The sequence below is a fragment of the Podarcis cretensis genome (assembly GCF_951804945.1).
Source record: "Podarcis cretensis genome assembly, chromosome: 17".
In the NCBI taxonomy this organism is placed as follows: Eukaryota; Metazoa; Chordata; class Lepidosauria; order Squamata; family Lacertidae; genus Podarcis; species Podarcis cretensis.
Window position 1 is genome coordinate 40,743,026 of NC_137187.1, and position 22,778 is coordinate 40,765,803.

General features: G+C 48.6%; 1 protein-coding gene across 1 annotated transcript in view; it reads right to left on the minus strand.

The window, feature by feature from the left end:
• The window catches only part of CACNA1F (calcium voltage-gated channel subunit alpha1 F), a 66,397-nt gene that overhangs the window by 11,485 nt on the left and 32,134 nt on the right, over nt 1-22,778 (minus strand). The window contains exons 19-40 of the mRNA XM_079958635.1: nt 21,716-21,770; nt 19,755-19,899; nt 18,467-18,596; nt 18,226-18,285; nt 16,985-17,091; nt 16,486-16,573; nt 15,990-16,097; nt 14,994-15,046; nt 13,880-14,026; nt 12,293-12,494; nt 11,426-11,584; nt 9,749-9,859; nt 8,136-8,219; nt 7,612-7,632; nt 5,389-5,517; nt 5,091-5,156; nt 4,480-4,571; nt 4,057-4,216; nt 2,716-2,843; nt 2,006-2,102; nt 1,691-1,793; nt 44-145 (exon numbers count right to left, since the gene is read on the minus strand). Of these exons, the coding sequence (XP_079814761.1) occupies nt 44-145; nt 1,691-1,793; nt 2,006-2,102; nt 2,716-2,843; nt 4,057-4,216; nt 4,480-4,571; nt 5,091-5,156; nt 5,389-5,517; nt 7,612-7,632; nt 8,136-8,219; nt 9,749-9,859; nt 11,426-11,584; nt 12,293-12,494; nt 13,880-14,026; nt 14,994-15,046; nt 15,990-16,097; nt 16,486-16,573; nt 16,985-17,091; nt 18,226-18,285; nt 18,467-18,596; nt 19,755-19,899; nt 21,716-21,770 (2,347 nt within the window). The remainder of the gene's footprint in view (nt 1-43; nt 146-1,690; nt 1,794-2,005; nt 2,103-2,715; nt 2,844-4,056; nt 4,217-4,479; nt 4,572-5,090; nt 5,157-5,388; nt 5,518-7,611; nt 7,633-8,135; nt 8,220-9,748; nt 9,860-11,425; nt 11,585-12,292; nt 12,495-13,879; nt 14,027-14,993; nt 15,047-15,989; nt 16,098-16,485; nt 16,574-16,984; nt 17,092-18,225; nt 18,286-18,466; nt 18,597-19,754; nt 19,900-21,715; nt 21,771-22,778) is intronic.

The following is a 22,778-nucleotide window of genomic DNA, read 5'->3' on the forward strand; positions in this document are numbered from 1 at the left end:
GGGATGGGACAGAGTCCGGTTGCTAGGACAAAGGGGCACTGACCTTCTGGTGGAGGGATAACTTCATCCAGGATTTTGGGCTTGGTCCGCTTCCAGATCTTTTTGATTACAGCACGAAGTTCCTTATTTGCCACATCCAGGTCTCCTACAAGAGTGGAGGGAGAATGAGGACCACACCAGACATTTAAAGCACATGGCTCCCCCACAAAAACCTGGGAAGTATAGTTTATGCCCAACAGAGCTACAGTTCCCCAAATCCTTTAAATGTGCTTTAAGTTTGTGGGGTGGATCTGAACAAAACCTCTCTTCTAGATTCCTGCACTAGTGGGTTACAGTAATGCCTTGGTACCAATCCGTACCCTTGCAGTCTACTCTGGGGTTTGCCTGTGACTTCTCAGGACCCTGCAGCTCAAGCCCAAGTCCTTGCAATGCCTGTTCCACTGAACTAGTCCTGCTTACATGATTCTCTCCATCTATACATATGACTGGGGTGGGGAGGTGACAAATGCCCCCCACACATCACCCCATTGCCTGCCTCTGTGGTTAGGCAGATGTTCTGTGGAATATGAGCAGTGGGTTCTAGTCAGTTATGTTTCTTGCTGCATTTTTGTGCCTTTAAAATGTTTTTTTAAATTGTGTTTTGTATTTTGTTGTCTATATGAATTATGTAAAGGGATGCAGGTGGTGCTGTGGTCTAAACCACTGAGCCTAGGGCTTGCCGATCGGAAGGTCGGCGGTTCAAACCCTCGCGACGGGGTGAGCTCCTGTTGTTCAGTCCCTGCTCCTGCCCACCTAGCAGCTCAAAAGCACATCAAAGTGCAAGTAGATACATAGGTATCACTCTGGCGGGAAGGGAAACAGAGTTTCCGTGCGCTGCTCTGGTTTGCCAGAAGTGGCTTAGTCATGCTGGCCACATGACCCAGAAGCTGTACGCTGGCTCCCTCAGCCTATAGAGTGAAATGAGCGCACAACCCCAAAGTCATCCGCGATGGGACCTAACAGTCTGGGGTACCTTTACCTTTATGAATTATGTAAGAAATTTGATTGGATGAGCAATCCTAATACAAAGATAATGAATAACAAGCAAGCGAACAAACAAATGCCCAGGGTCACCACTGAGGGTGCCTTGTGAACAACGAGGTGCGCATAGGGTGGGTGGGTGGGGGTCCAAGCCAAAGTGGAGTGGGGTGAAGGTGGGGCAGTGGAAACTGGAGGTGGCTGAAGCAAGGCCTTCTGGTCTGACCCAAAGGACAGTTGCAGGAGGTGGGGAAGGAGAAGTGAAGCTTGGGACCAGATCGTATTTTTAATGCTGGGTCTTATCCCTGGAATTTGGATTGTAGGGTCTGTAGAGTTTGGCTGAATAGCCCGCTTTATTTGTGGCCACCATTGACCCTTTCAAGGTATTTCTTTCCACAATCCTGCAAAAGCCTAGCAGGAAAGGAGAGAAGTTTCTAACTTTCCACTTTCTCTTCTGTGGATTTCCAGGGAAGGAGTATTTCAGCTAGTGTGTGGCATAAGAGGGGAGTTGCAGTTGCTACGAGCAACTGGGCAAGTGGATTTGCATAAATCCAGTTACGTGCTTGGAGAAAAAACATCATTCCCGGAGAGTATAAAATGTTCTTTCTCATCAGCTAGTAACAATTCTGCATATACTGAGGACAAGCGCCATGAGAACCGTCTTGTACCTCACCTTCTGTTTTGATCTTGAGGGATGTCCGCACCAAGGCAAAGAGAGTGGCATTGAAGGTGACAGTTCCATCTGAGTTCAGGGGCATGTTCATAGCCACCAGCCTCTGCAGAGACAAATGAATTAAAAGCAAGAATCCTTGTCACCTGTCCTCCCCAGCTACCTCTCTACTGTATCCCCACCCACCTCATTCCCTTCATAAAGTCCTCCAAGGGAACCCATGAGGACTGATAGGCTCTGGAGCTAGAACCCGGCTACGATGTTCTCCTAGGAAGCGAGAACCCAGGAGTCACATTCAGGTGGGCTCCTTGAGATTACCTTGCAAGCTACTCGGTGGGGGCAGAGTTTCCCAAAGCCCAGCGGGGGCTGTATCCGGCGTAGTAGAGTCACTACATCAAGGTGCTTGATGCGGCCCCTGGAGGAAGAGAACTTATTTATTAGTTGCAGGTTTGATCCCTGTAAGGGACAGTTGCATATTCCTGCATTGCAGGGGGTTGAACTACATGGTCCTCAGGGTCCCTTCCAACTCTAGAATTCTGTGATTCTATTATTTATTGCATTTATATTCTACTCTTTTCTCCTGGCATCAGCTCGCCGCCCTCGCCTGCCTCTGCCATGCCACGCCAAAGCAGGAGGTGCCGTGTCCAGCCTTTACCTCTTCCCCGCCGGAGAAGCCGCCCCCCAGCCGCTGCCTGCCTCCTCCAGCCCCACCAGCAGCGCCGGAGCACCAGAGGGAGCATTGCACCATGGCGCCAGATATGCTTAAGATGGCTCTGCTGTTTAGGGCCCCTTGTGGCACACAATTACACTGGCAAAAATGTTAAAATAACACCCCTCTTATTGCCTGAGATTTCAAGATATTGTATCACGGGACCTCTGCAAATGAAGCTATAAACCAGGAGAAGGACAAAACTTCTCTCTGCCGCCCCTAGTAGAAAGTTCCAGAATTTCTGGATGATCGAAACATTCCATTGCATTTCCATGTAAGTAGTTACTGTAATTGCAGAAAAAAGACATGTGTCTCTTACTTGGCAGCTGGATCGTACTCTGACCAGATCCTCTTGAATTCATCAAGATGGTGGGGACCCAGAATGGACCAGTCCCGGGTTAGATAGTCAAAATTATCCATGATGACAGCAACAAAGAGGTTGATGATCTAGAAGAGGTGAAATGGAGTGAAGGTCAGTGAATGCACCCAAAGAGCCCATGAGAGGCAAGGAGAGCAAGACCTCAGAGGCAATCAGCCTGTTCCTCTGAATATCAAGATCACTAGGACTTACTCCCAAGTAAGTGTCTTTTGAGTTGTAGCCACCATTGGAAGGCTTTCCATGAACCAGAGCTCATAAGCTCTTACGGAAACTGCTTTCCGGGCTTTGACTCAATGTTGGAATGTGCACAATTAGCACCATGTTGAGGACAGATAAATGAAAGTCCTTCAGACAGTTGGACTATGGAACTCCCTTCCCCTGGATGGAATGGCTTTAAAAGAGGATTAGACAAATTCACAGTTGAGAGGGCTATCAATGGCTACTAGCCAACGTGGCCATGCTCTGCCTCCATAACTGGAGATGGCAATGCTTCTGAAACCACAGGATGTGAGAGGGCTGCTCTTATGCTCACGTTCTGCTCCCTGGTTTCCCACAGGCATCTGCTGATGCTGAGCTAGAGGGGCCATTGGCCTGATCCAGCAGGTTCTTCTGTTCTTATGAGGAGAGCACATGAGAGCACGGGCAAAGCCCATTTCCGTCAATCCACATGTTTAGGATTGGCGAGGAAAACCTTCATGACAGAAGATGGTTATGATGAGTCATAGTGTTAGCAATTAAGCATGGCCCAGTGCCAGCTAGAGGCAGTGGTGAAAAAAATGGGTTAAATCTGGCACAGACCATCTGCCTAAGATTTAGTGCTGGTACAGGGATACCACCAAAAGGTGTAAGGCACACACTGAGGCACTTTGCTGTTCCTCCTGCACTGTCGTTCTCTTGCACACTGGCTAAGCAGAGCCGTAGCAGAAACATTTTGAGATCTCTGGGCAAGGACAGATAAGAACGCAACCAAGGGATGAGGAGGAGAATTTTGAGAGGACAAATGGCAGGGAGGTAAAGGGTTAAACTTTAATGGAGAGCAGGAGCTCTCCCTTAAAGGAAACCAAAAACATTCTGCCCATTCCCGATGCAATGCCCACTTTGGCTTTCAGGGACCAAGGCTGGGAAATGGCCCACCGCAGTCCCCCCCGCCTGGTGCAACCAAGGGCTTTCACATGTTGGCCACAACTGGGAGCCTGGCTTTGCAAAGCAGGATTGGCATCTGTTTTTTTGGAACTGGCTGAGGCAGAAGAGAGCAGAGGGAAGTCTGCTGCAGAGTCTCACCAAGAAGGCGCAGAGCATGAAGAAGCTGATGAAGTAGACAATGGCAAAGTTGCTGCCACAAGTGAACTCCTCGCCAGGCTCATAGTCGGACTCGGGGTCACAGCGTTTGCCAGGCAAACTGGCCAGCATGATCTCCTGCCAGGCTTCCCCTGTTGCACACCTGGAGGAAGAGAGAGGTGGAAAGAAGATGGTGAAAGCCACCAACTGGGGCTAAGGACCAAGGCACCCTGTGGGAAAGGGGCAGAAGCTTTGCTGCGGGGGGGGGGGGGCGGCACTTAGGAAGATGCTATTATTCCTCAGGGGCTCCTGTTTTTTCCAGTCAGCTCACTGGTTCCACACCCCGAGGGACCACCAGAAGGTCTTAAAATGGCCTTAAGTTGTTAAATGCAGAAATACTTTTGCTTTGTGGAGGCAAAGAGGCACCTGAAGAGCAGCAGCACCGCCTGCGGGAAGGTCTGGAAGTTGTTGTTGCGGTTGATTGGCGTGCCGTCCTGCATGGCCACTTTGCCAAAGGTCTGAAAGGCAAGGAAAGCACTCTCAGGGCCATGCCAAGATGTCATGAACAGATTCCAGCTACAGAATCTCTGTGAAGTACAAACCATTAAGCCCTCCTCTCCTATGAACTAGTGGAGAATGAAACTGCACCAGCACCACACAGCTAGAACTATGACAGGAAGCAGGGTGGTGCTTACAGCACTGGACCAGGTCCAAGGCTTTCCTGTATGTGGTGATAAGCGAAAGCCCACTTAATGTTTCTCACAGACATCACTCATTCAGCCTGCATGCTACAGAATCCTATGCAGTACTCCGGTTGGAATAGCAGGCATGCACATGTCTTTGTGCATGTATAAGTAAGTGTGCTGGGTGTCCCTTTTCTTAAAGCATGTACCCACACACATGATGCACCCAGAGCCCCTTGCACCATAAAGGCACACAGTTCTAGCAAAGCCCACTCATAGCACACAAATTGTGGCATGAATTAATTTGCTTCTCGGCAAGCTTGGAGAGCAGTAGGGGAGGCTCCGTCTGCTCACCTGCATACCGATGACTGCGTAGATGAAGAAGATCATGGCAATAAGAAGGGCAACGTATGGCAAAGCCTGGAGGTGGAACAAACACAGAGTGAACTGGGAGTACTGGACCCACCCACCCAGCTACCAGGCTCAAACATGCCTGGTTTAGTCCAGTACACAGCACAGCCTATAAAGATGCTTCTGTTTGTGCTCAGCATTTCTCTAGCATGCTCTTCTCCTCCCTATGTGTTGGATGGAGCACAGCATGCTTTGATCTACTGTGGGAGGGAAAGGCCACATCCCAGGAAATCCCTCTTACCTGGAAGGATTTGATGAAGGTCCAGAGCAGGGTGCGGATGCCCTCTCCTTTGCTGAGCAACTTGACCAGGCGCATGACACGGAAGAGGCGGAAGAAGGTGATGGAGATGCGAGAGCTGTCCTCCGAGCTCTGTGGAGGCAGAGAGAGAAGTCAGGTTGGCAGCACCCACATGACGACAATAAAGAACTCCATGCAAGTCAGGCATGAGGGATCGTGGCCGGCCAGATATTGATAGACTCCACTCCCAGCAACCCTGGTCCTCATGGCTACAGCTCAGGGATGATAGAAGCTGGAGGGCTGCAACATCTGGAGGGCCACAGGTTCCCCACCACTCCTGTCTGATGTATAGACATGCTACATGCAACTTGGTGCACAGCAGATGCAAAAGGCAGGGAGCCTTTTCAGGCCCAGGGCCACATTCTGTTCTAGGCAACCTTCCAGGGGCTGCATGCTGGCGCATGCTGTATCAAGAGCAAAATTGGGAAGGCAACAAATGTAAATTTTGCTTTTGTACAGTAGATTAGTTTCTGCACACACTCGGGCATGCCTTTCTACCCTCCATCCAGACCAGCAAGAGGCATGATCAGAGCTCAAGGACACATTCCAGACAGGCAAAAATGCTTGTGGTGCAAAGCAAGGCCAGGGGGTGGGGGTGTTGCTTGTGGGCAGGGGGCATGGCCAGGAGAGGTCTGGAGGGGAATGCTTAGCACTTGAGCCTGAAGTTCTTCACTCCTGAACTGAACCCACCCACGTATGGAAGATCCTTTTGGCTCAGGCCAGGTCATTTCCCCAGCAATCCACAGGTCAGCAGCAGCCTGTGGGAGTTCATAAGCAGAGCCTGGATAGTCTCCCCTACTGTCTGTCCAAAGCACCTGGTGCCAGGAGGAACACTGCCTCTGCACAGGGAGGCTCCACATAGCTGTCATAGGCAAGACATATGTATCTTGGGAACCCATATTCACACAGCCACAGGGCATCCTATACACAAGACAAAGGAAACAAAAAGCCCTTTTAGCATCTACCCTGAAGGCAGAGCAATCTGATGGGAAGGCCTGCTACAACTTCTCCCAGGTTCAGAGCTGCCTGCTTTGCCCCGGCCCAGGATCAAGGGGAAGAGGGTTGTGTTGTTGCCAGGCAACTGTGCTATCTCCTTTGTTGGGCATCTTTCTGCTGCTGTGGGTGACATAAGGAAGTGCCTGCTTGCGAAAGTGGCAGCAGTGGGGTTGGATTCAGCAAGAAAGAAGGTGAAGCAAAAGCCCCAAATCCAGGCAGCCCACCACTCAGGACTACCTTGATAAAGTTCCATCACATGAACCCTGTCAATGCTTGCACACATCAGGCCAATGCTGCCTTTGCACACACAGAAGCCTCATGCCAGATGCATGTTCACCCATCCAAGGGTAGGCACGGTGTGTCAGGAGGACCCAGGGCCACAGTAGATGAATGGTGTCAGGTGAGGGAGGGTTCAGCCTGAGCACCACCAACCAGCACTAGCCAAAGCGTAAGATTACAAAAGACCAAGCATGCCTGCAAATAAAGCCCCCTGATGCCAAAAGGCAGAATGAACCAATTGATACTAGTCCCTGACTCCCTATGAAAGCAGAGTTGGGGCAGACTGGGTGGCTTTGCTGCTCCTTGTGCTGATTAATATGCAATTTTGCTTTGTAATTATGCAGTTTTGCCTTCCCCCACCTTGACAGGCATTAGGTCTGGCAACACATCAGCTGTCAACACCTGGTGAATCATATGTGCAATTACTCAAACATAGCACACTCACGGCTATAGACACACACACCACACACACATCATTTGCACACAGTTGCCTGAATTTAAATTATCACTTGCGACCCCCATGACATCCAGTTACTCTCAATATCTGACCCTGCCACCACAAGACTGCTTGTTACCCCCAAGCTTACACCATCTGCAAACACTTAATTTATTACATGATATACTGCATTTCCTCCAAGGAGCTATATGTGGTGTCTCTCTCCATTTTATCCTCACAACAAACCTGTGAGGTAGATTAGGCTGAGAGTTTGCCACCCAGCTTCATGTCTGAGTAGGAATTTGAACCTGGCCCTTACCAGTCCTAGTCTGACAATCACTACACCATACTGGCTCTCTTATGAACCTGTTTGTTGCATACACTTAGCATTGACGCAGCTAGCCCTTCCACCACCCCTTTCCAAACTTTCTTGAGATTAAATACATGTGCAATACCTCTCCAACATGACCTCCATTCTAACGCAGGATAATGAAGGGAATGATGATGGCAAAGACGAAACGAGGGTTCATAACATCCAATGGGAAGCAGCGGCATGGCAGAGAACAGGTGAGAAAGTGAGAGAGAAATAGCAGAATGGATACATAGATGGATAGACAAAAGGCAAAGAGACGGGCAATTATAAAGGTGGATGAATAAATGAACTCCAAAAGATGCTTTGCTTTTAAACCATCTAATCAGTTTGGTTTATTGCATTATGCATACGCAAAATTAGAAACTTAAGCTGGGATCTAGCACAAAATTTTATATCTTTGTTTAAAAGCAGATTTCCAGACCTCAGGGTTTGAGTTATGCTGTCAAAAAGATACAAGTATTCAGGGTATTCATTCCATACATGTGCGGTGCTGCAACACATCCAAACTCTTTCAGCAACTTTGCTGCAGGTGTGCTAACATTTCCCAGCAGAAGAAAAAAGCTGAGGTTGTTTCAGAGGACACATTTCATGTGGGGAATGACTCACGTTGACTTCAGTGACTGCGATGTCAACTACACTCCCGACCACGATCAGAGCATCAAAGGTGTTCCATGCATCACAGAAGTAGTGCTGGGGGAAAGAGAGAGAAAAGGCCACTCTGGAACAAATCCTGCATAGATTCTTGTGGAAAAGCAGCCAGAGCAAGACCCACATGCACTTCTTTTTCCTATAGTTTCTAGAATTATACAGAATCATAAAATCTTTGAATTGAAGAGTTGCAAGGGACCCTGAGGAGAAACTTCTGCCCTTCTCTCAGTTCCGCTGATAGAAGGTAATTCCATGGTTACTGTCAATCAGATGGTCTGACTATTAATCACTCTGGAAGATAAGAGGGGTTGAATGGGAGGAACCTCAAATCCTTTGATCTCTGCTGTCTGCACCTAGGGGCTTGGCTGCAGGTTAGAATGAGCAGGCAAGTGGGGGAGCTGACATCTACGTAAGAACCCCTTGTGGGTTCCTTCTTAAATACTTATGGGACAAGATAAACTGTCTTAGAAATATTTATCTGTCTGCTGGTGAAAAAATATAATCTGAAGTCCTGTAAAAACTGCTTTCTGTTTTTAAGTATAACAAAGGAGAAAATGGCTGTTCAAATGTCAAAGGCAGAGTGAAAAGCCTGGTTTATGGTTGGCTTCCTCCCACTGTAGACTTGCTGAATTCCAAGTGTGAACAGCATTCTGGGAAATGCTGCAAGACCTACCCGCTTGGGCTGGCCTTTGGAGCTCAGGAGTAAGTTGGAAACAGGTGGAGGGTGAGGAGGGAGTGAAATGAACATGAAACTTGATCCTGGTTTGCTTTCTTATGCACTCTGGGCCTTTGGTGTGAGTTGGGCTATGTATCTAATGACATTCATCATACATTTTTTTTCAGACTCCTTGGAAGTGTTACCTTGAAATGCAGAAGGCTCCTTTTGCAATATTTTTATATGCTTCAGGATCTCATGCAAAGAGGCTCTCTGCAGATACAATAAATCCCTGATGTAGATTTCTACCAAGAAAGGCCATTTTTCCAGTTACTCTGGAACCTCTCTTGCCAGTGCCTGGATCCAAAGATTGGTAAGGTCAGGCATTTGCTGAGGCCTGAAAACTGATAAATGGCCACTGGCTTCACTTTCCACAGGCACCAAAGAGCATAGGAGGCAATGGGAGGAAATTATTGGATTGCATGTCCTGTCTCTTCCAGGATAAGGGGCAACCTTGAGAGTGCCTTGCCTGATACTCCACAAAATCCTGGAGTCAGAATTGCATGTCACACTAGTTGCTGGAGCAAATGATCATTATCAGTGCAGGGGATTGAAACTAAAAGCCTCAGACCCTGTGGGATTATTATCACTCAGCTGGAAACTTGTGAATACTGGCATAATGCCAAGATTCCTGCCAAGCTCCAGAATTAACTTGAAAACATATGGTTGTTTATGGTGAGACTCTAAGCCAGGTGTGGAGGACCTGTGACTCTCCAGGTATTGTTGGGCTCCAGCCAGCATGGCCAATTATAAAGGTTTGATGGGTGCTGTAGCTCTGCAAAATCTGGGGGGCCGCAGGCTGCCCACCTCTGCTCTAAGCAAAGTATCTCTGGAGTAGAACCCCCAGCTCCCAAACCTTGGGCTTGAAGGCAATGATCTTCAGCACCATCTCGACAGTGAAGAGGCCTGTGAAGACCATGTTGAGCAGGTCCATGACATAGTTGAAGGGCTGGGACTGTTCGTAGTGCTGGAAAAGGAGAAAATGCACAAAGCATGTAGGAGCACCTTGGGGATCTTGTGGTCCTCAAGCTGGGAGCTGTTGTGATTTGGTGCTTTGCAACCTTGTTCTCAAAATCCACCCAGCATTCCCAGGTTCTTTTGGGCTCCTATCTACCACACCACACATTTGTTGGTTGGCAGCCAGAGGCCCTTCCTCTGGTCCTGATTTACTGATCAGCCATGGCACACTGTCTGTGCACACACCTTTCAGCAAGTTTGTACCATGGACTCTGTCTTGTCTCCATCACCTATCTTTCTACCTTGTTGCGAGGTGTGACCTGGGCTTCTCCTGCCTTCTCCCCATCATCTACAGCATCCTACCTTCCACTCAAGGGTTGTTCCCTTTGGAGTGAATATTGCCTTTGGGGGTCAAAATCCCAAAGTATAAGTATGCCATGCACTTCACTGGTCCTAGGTATTTTGAGAAAGCAGGATGTGTGGAGGGAATCCTGATCTACCCTCAAGTCCCACTGGCTCATATTCACTCTTCTGCAGGGCTTTTTTTTAAGCTGGAACTTGAAAGAACTCAGTTCCAGCACCTCTCAGGTGGGCACCATTGCCATTCTAAGAAAATGAGGGAGGTGTTCATGGTGAGTTCCAGCATCTCTTTTTCTAAAAAAAACAGCACTGCTCTTCCGGATGGTCTCCTTTAATACCAAAAATAGCTGTCCACATGAACATCTCCCCCAGAGTCAGCGTTTCTCTGCCCTTGAAGCCCTGGCACCTCACAGCCATTGAACACTGCCATTGTGCATCAGATTCCCTTTGTTCTCATGACAAAGTTCTGATTCCTGCCATCACTACAAGCCTTGGTACTCCAACACCTCAGTCCTTTTCTCTCTCTATTTAAAATAAAGACAATGGTGTGTTGTTGTTGTTTTAAAAATGATACAAGTATCAAAATATGCATGTACAATAGGCCCCTCTATACAATAGGCAAAATATTACCCTGTGTATGGGTTGTTTAAGCATAAATTCCCTTCCCCACAACACAGACTTCTCCCACACCAAAGTGAGCCCTATTCTACCAAGTGAGCTTCTTGGTCTCTCCACTTCTCTTTACATTCTGAACTGAGTGCCTGTCATCTCACACCTTTCTTACTAAGAATCAAACTAGTCATGGCAGGGGCTGCCTTGTTTGTGGACTTGTGTGTCTGCTCCACTGATGTTTGAAAATGGGGATTGTGAGGTGGATGGGCCTAATTCTTTCTTTAAAAAACAACAAAAGGAGCTTGAAGGTAATGTGTGCCTCTTCTCTCCTGATCTTATCTCACTGTGCTTCAAGCCCACTCAGTTTCCTATATTGGGAGCCAGGCTGAGGCAATGGAGCATAGGAAACTAAGGAAGGGAAGAGGGTTCAATTTCATTCGTCCACATGCTCTTTTTGTTGTGTAGATTTTTTGGCTTTAGACATGAACAGGACAAGCAAGTGAAGGACAAATGTCCTGTCTCTTTGGCCTCATCTGCCTTCCATCACCAATCTCCCCCTCACATACCCTCACTGCCCTTCTCACTGTTACCTGCTCACTCTCACCTGCACAGCCAGTGCAATGGTGTTAAGCATGATGAGCACAAACATGATGTATTCAAAACCGGTGGAGTTGACCATGTACCAGAATTTATACTGATATTTGTTCTTGGGGATGTAGCGCCGTAACGGCTGGGCCTTCAGGGCATATTCCACGCACTGCCGCTGTGGGAAGTAGAAGAGTTTTAGCTAGAAAACAATGAACAACCCTGCACTAACTGCCCCATAAACATCATCACCACTTCAAGGTATCTTTGAAAGCTCTCCAGATCCCAGGCATGTTAGGGAGGTCTTATTCAAAGATATTGGTTCTGGAGCCCCAAGTTGGCATTTGATATAGACTTAAGGCCACAAGGAGACTAGTAGCCTTGCTGCATGAGCAATAGATACTAGTACCATAGGCCTCTGCAGGCAATCAGTTTAGACCTCTGGCAAGAGCAACCTGTTATTCCCCTTGTAGATTGCTAGGTGGGGAGGAAGAGGAGAGAGAGAGGGGGGAGGGAGAAGGATAAGGGTGAGAGAAAAAGAGCGAGAAGGGATAGTCCCACCCACTTTTGGTTCTGGTCCCGTCCCCTGAGAGATTATACCCCCGCCCTGCCAAGGAAATTCAGCCCTCAACAGAAAATGTTCCCTGCTCCTGCTTTATTCAGTACAAGGAATTGTGGGACAGTCACTGGAGGGAGAGAGACAGAAGGAAAAAGCCACAATCTCCACCAGCTCCATCAGAACTGCACAAATTTGAAGTAATCAACTGCTGAAGTTAATGTGGCAGCAGAACAATGAGGATGGGTTGGTCATGGTGGCAGTGAGGTTGGGAATAAGTGGGAATGGTGATTTGCACCAGCAGAGCATGAAGTGAGGAGAAAGAGATACCTGGTTCTTGTCCAGCTCACAGTTCTTGTATTCCTGTTCTCCCTGTGCCCGGAAAGTGATGATGACGAAACCCACAAAGATGTTCATCATGAAGAAGGCAATGATGATGATGTAGACAATGAAGAAGATGGAGATCTCCACCCGGTAGTTGTAGATGGGCCCCTCGTTTTCTGCATTGGCATCGATAGCCTTGTAAAGTAGCCTGGCAAGGGCAAAGTGGTGAAGAGAGGGAAACTATGAACAGAGAGCATAACAGTGAAGAGGAGAGACAGACCCATAAAAAGCATGAACTACCATTCTGTGGACAGGATATACAACCATTTGGATCCCTTCCAATCAAGATACAGGCCTCATCATGGAACTGAAACTGCCTTGGTTGCGCTGGCCGATGATCTCCAGCAGGCTAGGGACAGAGGTGAAAGCTGTTTCCTGCTTCTGCTGGATCTCTCGGTGGCCTCTGACATGACTGACCATGACATCCTTCTGGACCGTCTAGAGGAGTTGGAAGCTAGGGGCACTGTTATGCAGTGGTTCCACTGGGAGTGGCCTCCAGGACAATAAAACACTGGTCTTAATGGATCCACATTGGTTCCCAGTACGTTTCCAAGCACAATTCAAAGTGTTGCTGCTGACCTGGTACCCAAATTTCCAGGGCCAACACGCATAAAGGAGCCCCACTGACCAAGACCAAGATCGCCATCTTGGCTGTGACTTGACATGGGGTGTGGATAGGCAGTGACAGCACACCTAAGCCCTATGATCTGTTAAAGCACACCTCAGAGTTCCTGGTAGCAGTGCAGGATACATTTTCTCTGTTCATGTAAAGTGCTAAGGGTGTGAGTGTGTCTCAAAGCAGCCCTTGCAGCAGTCAGGCTCCTACATCTTACTTCCCATGCCACTGAGGCATAGTCTTCCTGCCCAAGTAACTGCAGGCAGAGCTGTATTCCTCAGAACTCCCACCAAGGCACCAATTCAAGCTTCCCCAGTTGACTCAGCCCCTGTTCATGAGACAGAGGCTCCACCGAACTCTACAAAGCCTCATGCTAGGAAGCAGCCCAATCTGAGCAACTCCTCCACAAATGTGCAGTTCCTGTTCCCTGCCCTCCCTGCTTCCCAGCTGCCCCTCTCAAAATGCCAGCCTTTTTCTGCTTTGGACTTTGCCACTTGCCTCTGGTGAATCCACCTGTCTGGTAGAGCCTTCCCTCCTAATACTTGGCCAAGTTGCCCCAGGAGTCCCAGAAATTGATGCCAATTATTGGTCTAATCCAGCCAGGAATTTTTATAGACTGCAAAAAGTGTGGGAGATGATTCAGAAGGCAGACATAGGAAGAGGCGTGGAAAAATGGGTGGATTTCCTTTCCAGTCTTCAATAAGTCACACAAGCTTCTTTATTATGGCAGAAGACAACGGGTAGAAAGCTAACAACACGATAACTTGCGTGTGGCAAAAGAGCTGTGTCATGTTCACATTTTTGTTTTACATAGTGACATGCCAGAGAATTATGGGAATGGTGAGAATCATCACAAACACAATTATATACACACGTTTGTGCACACCCCGTGCACAATCCCCAGTAGAGTAACTCACGCTGGCCAGCCTTCAAAAGTAGAGACAGTGAAAAGGGCCATCATGCCCGACAAAACATTGTCAAAGTTGAAGTCACTGTTGAGCCAGGCACGCTCCCGCACCATTGGGTGAGCCACATCTCCATCCTTGTAGACAATGAATGTGCCCCTGTGTGCAGAGGAGGAGGAGGAAGAGGAAGAGGAATAGGAAGACGGAGCAGAAGGAGCTATCACTATGGGCTGCAGCTGGGAGTCATTGAACTTAGACAGGCAGACCAGATCCCAGAGTGTAACCCTAACACAATTTCCAGCTGCAAAAACCACAGTTCCTTTTACTGCAAAGCTACCCAGCCACCCTCCTTTCTGCCTCTCAGACCCCTCTCTCCTATCTTAGGGACAAACTAGATGCTAATAGTCTCCCACCTTTCTCTTTTCTTCCTCTCTTTATTTTTAAACTGAAAAGCAGATACATGGAGGCAGCTGGTCTGAGTGAAAGAATAGCAGGGATTGCTTAACCTTTTCCCTTTTTGCCATTTATTTCTTCAAAATTATCTCCCCCCCCCGGGTGGGGGGGGGAGAGAAGCAGCAGCTTGGGGAGGGGAAGCAGAAAGACGACAGGAAAGGAAAGGGTCACAGAGCACCTTCTCCCTGCTACTCTTTGGGTCACAATCACAGACTCAGAGGTTAGTTTTCAGCAAAAGAAACAGGAGAGGGGAAGGAAGAAAGGTAGGAGCTTATAACTGTATCTCCCATGTGATGTCTTGTTTGGGCCTCACAGACACCCACAAACAACCCTTAATTCACAGGCCATTACACGATACTAGACCATCTAGCTTTCATCTCAGATCAGCCATACATGGGAATCCATTACATTGCTGCAACATTTTGCCATGCTAATGTATGGCAGTTGAGATCTGTCCAGGAGTGAGGAAAAAAGAAAAAGACAAGAAGAAAGCAGGGCCAGAGAGCTGCAGGCAGCAATGTTAACAACAGGCCCTAGTTTGATCTGTGGGGTGGCTAGACATCTTGGTTGGTGCTCTTGATATTAGGCTAAAATGCCAATGCCACCTGGAGAACTTGGTTGGGGAAGGTAACTGGACGCTCTGCTCTTCTTGCAGGGCAGGGCTGAGACTTACTTGCATTCATACGGAGTGTGCTTGGCCTCATCTGTGCAGCTGTAGAACTTGCCCTGGAGACAGAAGTGGCAGGAGATTGGAGATCGGGCACTGATGGGGAAGGAAGGTATCCATCTTGGGGAATTTCTTATCTTTCTACCCTGTGTGCTGCCCCCCATGGCCCTGGGCATGGAGGAAACAGTAAACCAGCCTCACACAGGGTGGGGCAGTCAGGGCTTACCTTTACCCTGCCCTGTAATGAGACACCCACTTCTATCAACTTTTCATCTTAGGGTAGAGCAAGATGTTATGCTCAACCCAGGTCAGTGTCAAGTTGTCATCCATCTCCCTGTAAAATTGCCTCAACCTCATCATATCATGTACTTCCCCACCCCACGTCATTGGGATCGTGCTGGCCCGGTGGAGGTGGGAGGTGGGGAAGGGCCTGCCTAAGCTTAACAGAGAAAGGTTCACAACAGTCTTATGTTGGGCATTATGTCTAGTTGCTCTTTTCACATTGCTTTTCCTTTACAAGATCTCCATACTTCTCTCGGTCTTTCTCTCGGTCTCTCTTTCCCTCTCTTGCTCACTGTCCACCTTCATCAAATATGGCAGTGTGTGCTGAGGTAAGCTACCAATCAACTAGCTGAAAAACAAGAGCAATACTTTGCAATGCAGATGATTTACCATATATCATTATATGATTATTATTACTATGTTTACCCATGTAACTTCTATAGCTGTGCCTTTGCACATGTATTTTCTTTCTTTCTCTTTGAGCTGATTTTTCCCCCCCCCCCCTTGTGATGACCTACAACTGAAACAAATAAGCCACCCGACTAGTGTCTATAATGAGGTACAGGATTGGTTGCTAAGGTGATGGTATTTGGAAGTGTTTTGGGTGCAAGCCCCAAAGAAACACGCCCACACTCAACATGTCCTTGATCCAAGCACATATACACATCTTGCACACATTCATTTAATCCAAACCACCCCAAATAAATTAGCACTCCTTACCTTGAAGAGCTGAACACCGATGCAAGCAAACATGAACTGCAGCAGGGTGGTGACTATCATGATGTTCCCAATGGTGCGGATGGCCACAAACACACACTGAACCACGTGCTGTCAGACAGGGAGGCACAAGGGATGTGAGGTGGCCAGGAGGGAACTTTCCAGTTCTCAACAGGGCGACCCTGTGGGTGTCAGGGCTGGTGCAAGACATTTTGGCACCTGAGGTGAATCACAAAATGGTGTCCTGCTCCTCACCAGGGAAGAAGCGGGGAGTGAAGATTGACATCGGGAAGAAGGGGGCATAAAGGTCTACCTTGGGATCCACTGCCCCTGTGGATCCTGCCACCTTGAAGCAGTTGCCTCACCCTGCCTCATGGATGGGCCAACCCTGAGTGGGCTGGGGAACACAGGCACCACATCTTCATAGCCCCCATGCTGTGGGACCTCCTTCCAGATCCACATTGTAGAGCCACCACCTGCCCTTGAAGACGTCCCTCACCTTCAGCCCCTTGGCCCGGTTGATGGCTCGGAGAGGGCGCAGCACCCTCAGCACTCGCAAGATCTTCACCACAGAGATGGCACTGGAGCTGAGGTGGAAAGAGGAAGGGAGGTGTGGGAGAGTTTTCGGTTGAAAAACCAAACTGCTTACACCTTCTTTTCATTTCCTATAAAATAGCTCCTAAGAACTCAGTAAGAAGAGCCCTGCTGGATCAGGCCAAGAGCCCAACGTAGTCCACCATCCTGTTCTCACAGTGCCTAACCAGATGCCTCCAAGAAGCCTGGAAGCAGGACCTGAGCACAAGAGCCCTCTCCCTGCTTGTGAATCCCAGCAAGTGGTATTTCAGAGGCTGGAAGCGGAAGACGGCCATCCCAGTTGGTGGTGCATCACTACGCAACATTGCCCTTTCATCCCGGACCAGGCCAGCACAATCCTTTTCTTCTTCTTCTTTTGGGGGCCTACTCCCAAAGTATCTTGACCATTCCCCAATCAGACTTACTGGATGCCAAAGGAGATGAGTGAGACACTGACAACCAGCAGATCAAGGAGATTGAACCAGTTCCGGCAGAAGGAGCCTTTGTGCAGGAAGGCGCCGTAAGCGGTCATCTAAGGACAGAGACATGCTAAGCACCCCGGCTCCACCCAACTCCTCTTTCTCAGAACTGTGGCTGGAACCCAGAAGCTTGGAGATTAGGTCCCCAGGTGCCCTGCGCCAACCAAGTGACCCTGCCTTCCCCCACCCAGGCTCAGTCCCTTTATATTCAAGAGCAGATGTGCTAACTTAAGAGGCAGATTGGGGAGGGGGCTGATGTCATACCTGGGTGTGATGTCACACACATGCACAAGCACCAAGCATCCTGAATGTCAGCTTCTCCTTCTGCTTCTGCTGTTGTTGCTGCTGCGCCTGCCAGGAAAAGAGGCCCTGGCTCTGCCGACATTGTGCAGCCTACAATGAGCGCTGAGCACCCCAAATGCCACACACACACTGGGAGGACCCAGGGCCTCTTTCCCTGGCAGCCAGAGAAGAAGCTGGCCCCGGAAGCTGGACCCTTGGGTCCCTCGAGCTCAGCCCTGTGTCTGCACTTACTGGCAGCAGTTTCAGGAAGGAGGCATTCCCAGGCTTACCTGGAGATGCTGAGCATTGAACCTGGGATGCTCTGTGTGAAGGGAAGATGCTCTTCCATGGAGCTGCATCTTCAGGATCTCTTTAACAGCTAAGGCTGAGTCACGTGAACCTGAGTTACGTGACTCATGCTTAACAATGTTGCTCAAGACCAGCCTTCTTTGCAAGAACCGCAGCAACCAGCAGGCATGAGGCAGTCTGCAGTCTACCAAAGATCTTGGTCTCCTTATGCCCACCACTGTTCTGCACAGTCCACAGCTGTGTTGGAGCTAAATTCATGGTGGGTAGTAAGAGTCAAAGGCCTCTAGACAGGAGCTGAGAAGTGCAGCCCTGACCTTTCCCTCCTTGTTGCTGGGAGCCACATCTTCTCTCCCACCCCCCTACTCCCCAATGACTTGTAGCTCATTCTGCAGTTGCTGACCCCCTTCTCCACCCCAACCCCAACCCTGATTGCCAGCTATGGGGCTATGAGGGCACTAGCAGAAGCAGCTAAGGTCTGGTTGTTCGGTGCCATCCTGCAGACGTGGCCCACGTGCAGGTGTGGGTAACCCTAGAGACTTGGCCACTGGGGCATCCACTGAGGGCTGGCTACTCTCCCCTTCCTCATCTTCTGGTACCTTGAGTAGGATCTCAACAGTGAAGATAGAAGTGAAGGCATAATCAAAGTATCCCAGAATCTGTGTAATGAGAGGGGGGAACAGGAGAGGGGTGGGGGAGAAAGAGAATGGAAAAATGAGGAAATAAGAGAGGAGTGAGTGAGAGAGAGAGAAAGGACGGAGCAGAGGGTGAGACACTCTTCTGCCTCTGGCCCTCTCTCTTCCATTCTACCCAACCACCTTTCCATATGGCATGGCTTACATTGTTGCGGAAGGAGTGTGCTCGGATAGGGTCCTCTGCTGCCAGGGAGATGCTGCTGAGGATGATGAAGACAAGGATGAGATTGGTGAAAATGTGGTGATGGATCAATTTGTGGCACCCAACACGAAGCCTGGCAAGAGAAAGAAAGGCGGCCACCATAGTGAGCCAGCAACACACAATAGGAGCAGCCAAGTTTCCTGAGGCACATGCAGACTCCCCTGCGAATCAGGAGGTGGAGATGGGGAGCTAAAGGGCGATCCTGGCAGATGCGGGCAAGATTAGAGGGAAGAGCCTGGGTGGTGCCTTGGAAGTGGGCTGGACTGACATGGGGAGAAAAGCCAGCAGCAAAATCTCTGAAGCCAAGCAAAGATTGACCTTGGGATTTGCCTACTCCCTTGACCTTGGGTTGAGATACCTGGGAAGAAGGCTAAAACTCCACCACCAGCGTGAACCCTGGCAGTTCTGGGTCTGCCCAAGCATAGCCAGACAGTGCCTCCAGTTGTCCCCTACTGCTCTCAACCAATGGGTCCCCAAAGTGGGACCACAATGAAACCAGGATCTCTGGCAGTTTTTTTACCATAGTCTTACACTGGTTAGTCATGCCCTCTGCCCCAGGAACCCAGGCAGCACTAGAAATCCCTTGCCAAACCTAGTTTTGAGGATTCTTTGGGGTGGAAGACACAACAGTTAAATGGATATATAAATTAGTAGCACAGATATGCTTCTACATGTAGGTTATTAAGGCACTCACACCAGGGACTCTGGCCACAGAGACCCTGCCACCTTGCACCACCAGGGCTGTTTGCAGATTGAGGATTTGGCATGCTGCAGTGCCACCCAGATAATGTCCAAAGAGGAGTACTGCAGCTCGTCAGGCCAGGCAATCTGTGGGGGCAACAGGAGCCAGGCTGGCCTTACAGAACTGGTGCTTCAAACATGGTTTTCCAGTGTGAAAAAGCTACTGCTAGAACAGTCATGCAGACTACATTGCATCAAGTCCTTCTGATGGCTGTTCACTGTTCTGTACCTTCACGCTGGCCTGCCGTAACTATGGACCTGGACCTTTGTTTGATGTTCTGGGTCTTGAGCTAAAGTAGGCTGCACCTTCGCCTTTCCAAGTGACTGCCTGCAGGTCTGACACCTGCACAGCCCTGGCACCAGAAAAGGAAATTCCTGGACCTTACCCTACAACTCTTGCAGAATTGTGAACAAACTGAGGTCACATTCCACTGAAAGAGAAAGCCAGCCCCACCTACTTCCTCCTTGGTTCATGCCTTTCTGTACTCACGGATTTGTCTTGCTAAGGCAGAAGAAGGAACTTCCATCAGGAATTGGTAACACCTTCTCTGTGGGGGTTTCCTCCAGTTTGTCTAGGTGAGACTCTGCCAAGCTCTGCTGATCTCCTTCTGCCTCTTCTTCCTCTTCCTCCTCACCTGAAAACAAGACATGGTGTAGGATTAAGCAAGGACTGAGGAACCTTTGGCCCTCATCTGAAGCTGAACTACAACTCCCATGAGCCTCGACAAGCATGGCCAATAGCCTGGGGCGATGGGAATTGTAGTTCAGCAACATCTAGAAGGTCAAAGGTTCTCCACATTTGGTTTTAAGGATTCCTCGGGAGCCATATTCATTACAGCAGTGTGTGTGTGTGTGTGAATGAGAGAGAGAGAGAATAATGTCTAACTATTATGAACTGATCTGATAATTATATAGTACAGTCAAACCTTGGTTCCCGAATGCCTCTGTTTTGGAACGTTTTGGCTCTTGAACGGCGAAAACCCGGAAGTGACTGCTCCAGTTTTTGAATAGTTTTTGGAAGCCGAATGTGCTATGTGGCTTCTGTTTTGAATTTCCCTATTGTATTGAGGCTTCTGCCTTCAGTTTTCGGTTGTCAAACCTTTTGGAAGTCAAGCGGTCTTCCGGGGCAGATTACGTTTAACATCCAAGGTTTGACTGTACCATAAATGTGCATGGTGCATTACAGAGTAACAACAGAGAAGAGGTGCAATTGCCCCAAGAAACTTACAATTTAACAGTTGATACAGGAAGGGAGGAAGGTTGAGGGGAGGCTATGCAAAGGCTAATGGAAAAAGTGAGCTGCAGCAGGAGAGAAAGAGGCTGCATAGAAGCACAGAATTGTAGAGTGGGAAGGGGACCCTCAAAGGTCATCCAGTCCAACCCCCCTGCAATGCAGGAATCTCAAATAAAGCATCCCAGACAGATGGCCATCCAACTTCTGCTTTAAAATCACCAGGGAAGGAGAATCCACTACCTTCCAAGGGATCCCGTTCCACTGTCAAAAGGCTCTTGCCATCAGACAGTTATTCCTGATGTTGAGTCAAAATCTCCTTTCTTGTAACATCAAGCCTTTGGTTCCCTCTGGAGCAGGTGAAAACAAGCTTGCTCCATCCTCCATTCAACAGCCTTTTTAATATTTGAAGATGACTATCATATCTCATCTCAGTCTCCTCTTCTCCAGGCTAAATATCCCCAACTCCCTCAACCATTCCTCATCAGGCTTGGTTTCCAGACCCTTGATCATCTTGGTTGCCCTCCTCTGCACACGTTCCAGCTTGTCAATCTTCTTCTTAAATTGTGATGCCCAGAACTAGGCACAGGGCTCTAGGTGTGCTCTGACCAGGGCAGAATAGAGCGGTACTATTAAGTCCCTTGAACATTATACTTCTGATGATGCAACCTAGAATAGCATTAGCTTTTTTGCTGTCGCATCACACTGTTGACTCATGTTCAGCTTGTGGTCCTCTAAGACCCCTAGATCTTTTTCACATGCCCTGCTGGCAAGCCCGATGTTCCTTCTCTTATATTTTTGCAGCTGGTTCTTCCTGCCTCAGTGAAGGACCTTGCCTTTGTCCCTATTGAAATCCATTGTGTTAGATTAGGCCCAGTTCTCCAAGCTTAGAGTCTGAACTCATGTTGCCATTGATCCCCTTCCTGGTTCCCTGCAATACAGTAGCTGCCTTTTATACTTAAGGCTTAAATATCCCAGAGGAGCTCAAAGGCAATTTATGTTGATGCCTGATAGTTGTTTACGTGGAAGAGAAAAGCTGGGAGGAGGAGAGGCAGAATAAGCAGCCTGGTCAATTGTAAGTTTTACATTCAATTACAAACCAGGCTGCAGCCAAGAGCTGCTTTGGTCTCATGTGTGAAAACACAAATAGCCTTTTTGTCTCAGTAAGGTAGCAATCCTCATGATTGTCATAGTACCATACACAACGTTTCTTTCCTCACCTGCTTCTTCACTGCCTTCCTCTACTTCCTCCTCCTCTTCCTCCCCACATTCCACCTGAGGAGAAAGCAGACTGGGCATCACCAATGCACATTTGAGTGAGATGGAGGGCAGAGCAGGAGAGACTGGACTTCATACAGCAGTTTCTGTAGTATTTGCTGGCTATGGCTACAGATAGAGTGAGGAGAGAGGCGTGTCCAGTTCAGCCTTTCTGACCTTCAGGACTAAGGCAGGAAACTTCACCACCCTGGACTTGGGCAGACTGCCACCACCCTAGAGGTGGGGGGTGGGCACTTCCTCAGGAGGGTTCAAGTGTGAGGCTGCCTTAGACGTGTGTGTGTTTGCGTGTGTAATGGGGGTGGGGGTGAGATCTGAATGAAAGAGAGAGATCCTTCTCAAAAGTTTCCAGGCTGTCACCCATTGCACAAGTGACTGTTGTGCTTGCACGAGGGCCTGTGCAGAGAAGGGCATGACAAGCACCTCTGCCTTGTACATGTGCGCGCATGCAGCATGCAGCTCAATTCAGGATGCATTTTTTCCTGCCAGGGGCACTTCCAGATCTCCTTTTTATTGGGGATCCATGACAATCTGTATTCATGATGGTTTCCGAGCAGTTGTACTCAATCCTACTTTTAATCCTGTCTGCGCCTGGAGAAGCTTTGGGGCAGACACACTGCTTCATTTCTAGCCAGATTCAGTAGCTTCCTGCTGAAATCCTGTAATTTTTCATACCATAAATGCTCTAGGATTTATTTTGTCCCACCTTTATTGTGCTATGGGGCAAGAGTGCCTCTCTAAACAGCAATAATACAGTAACACTGGGAAAACACGCCAGAATAACAAATAAAGCAGAAGGATGTGGTTCAGTATAAATCCACCACTACTGCACTATTATTGTACCAATGACATGCCTGCGAAGAAAGAAAGAGGCCCTGGTCTTCTACAACCTGCAGAGTCTGTTTTATCACCAAGCAATAAAGATGAGGAGTCAGCCACAAATGATATGACAGGAAAAACACACTTCTTCTTCATATGTCTACTCCATCCATGTCTAAAGCAGGCTGG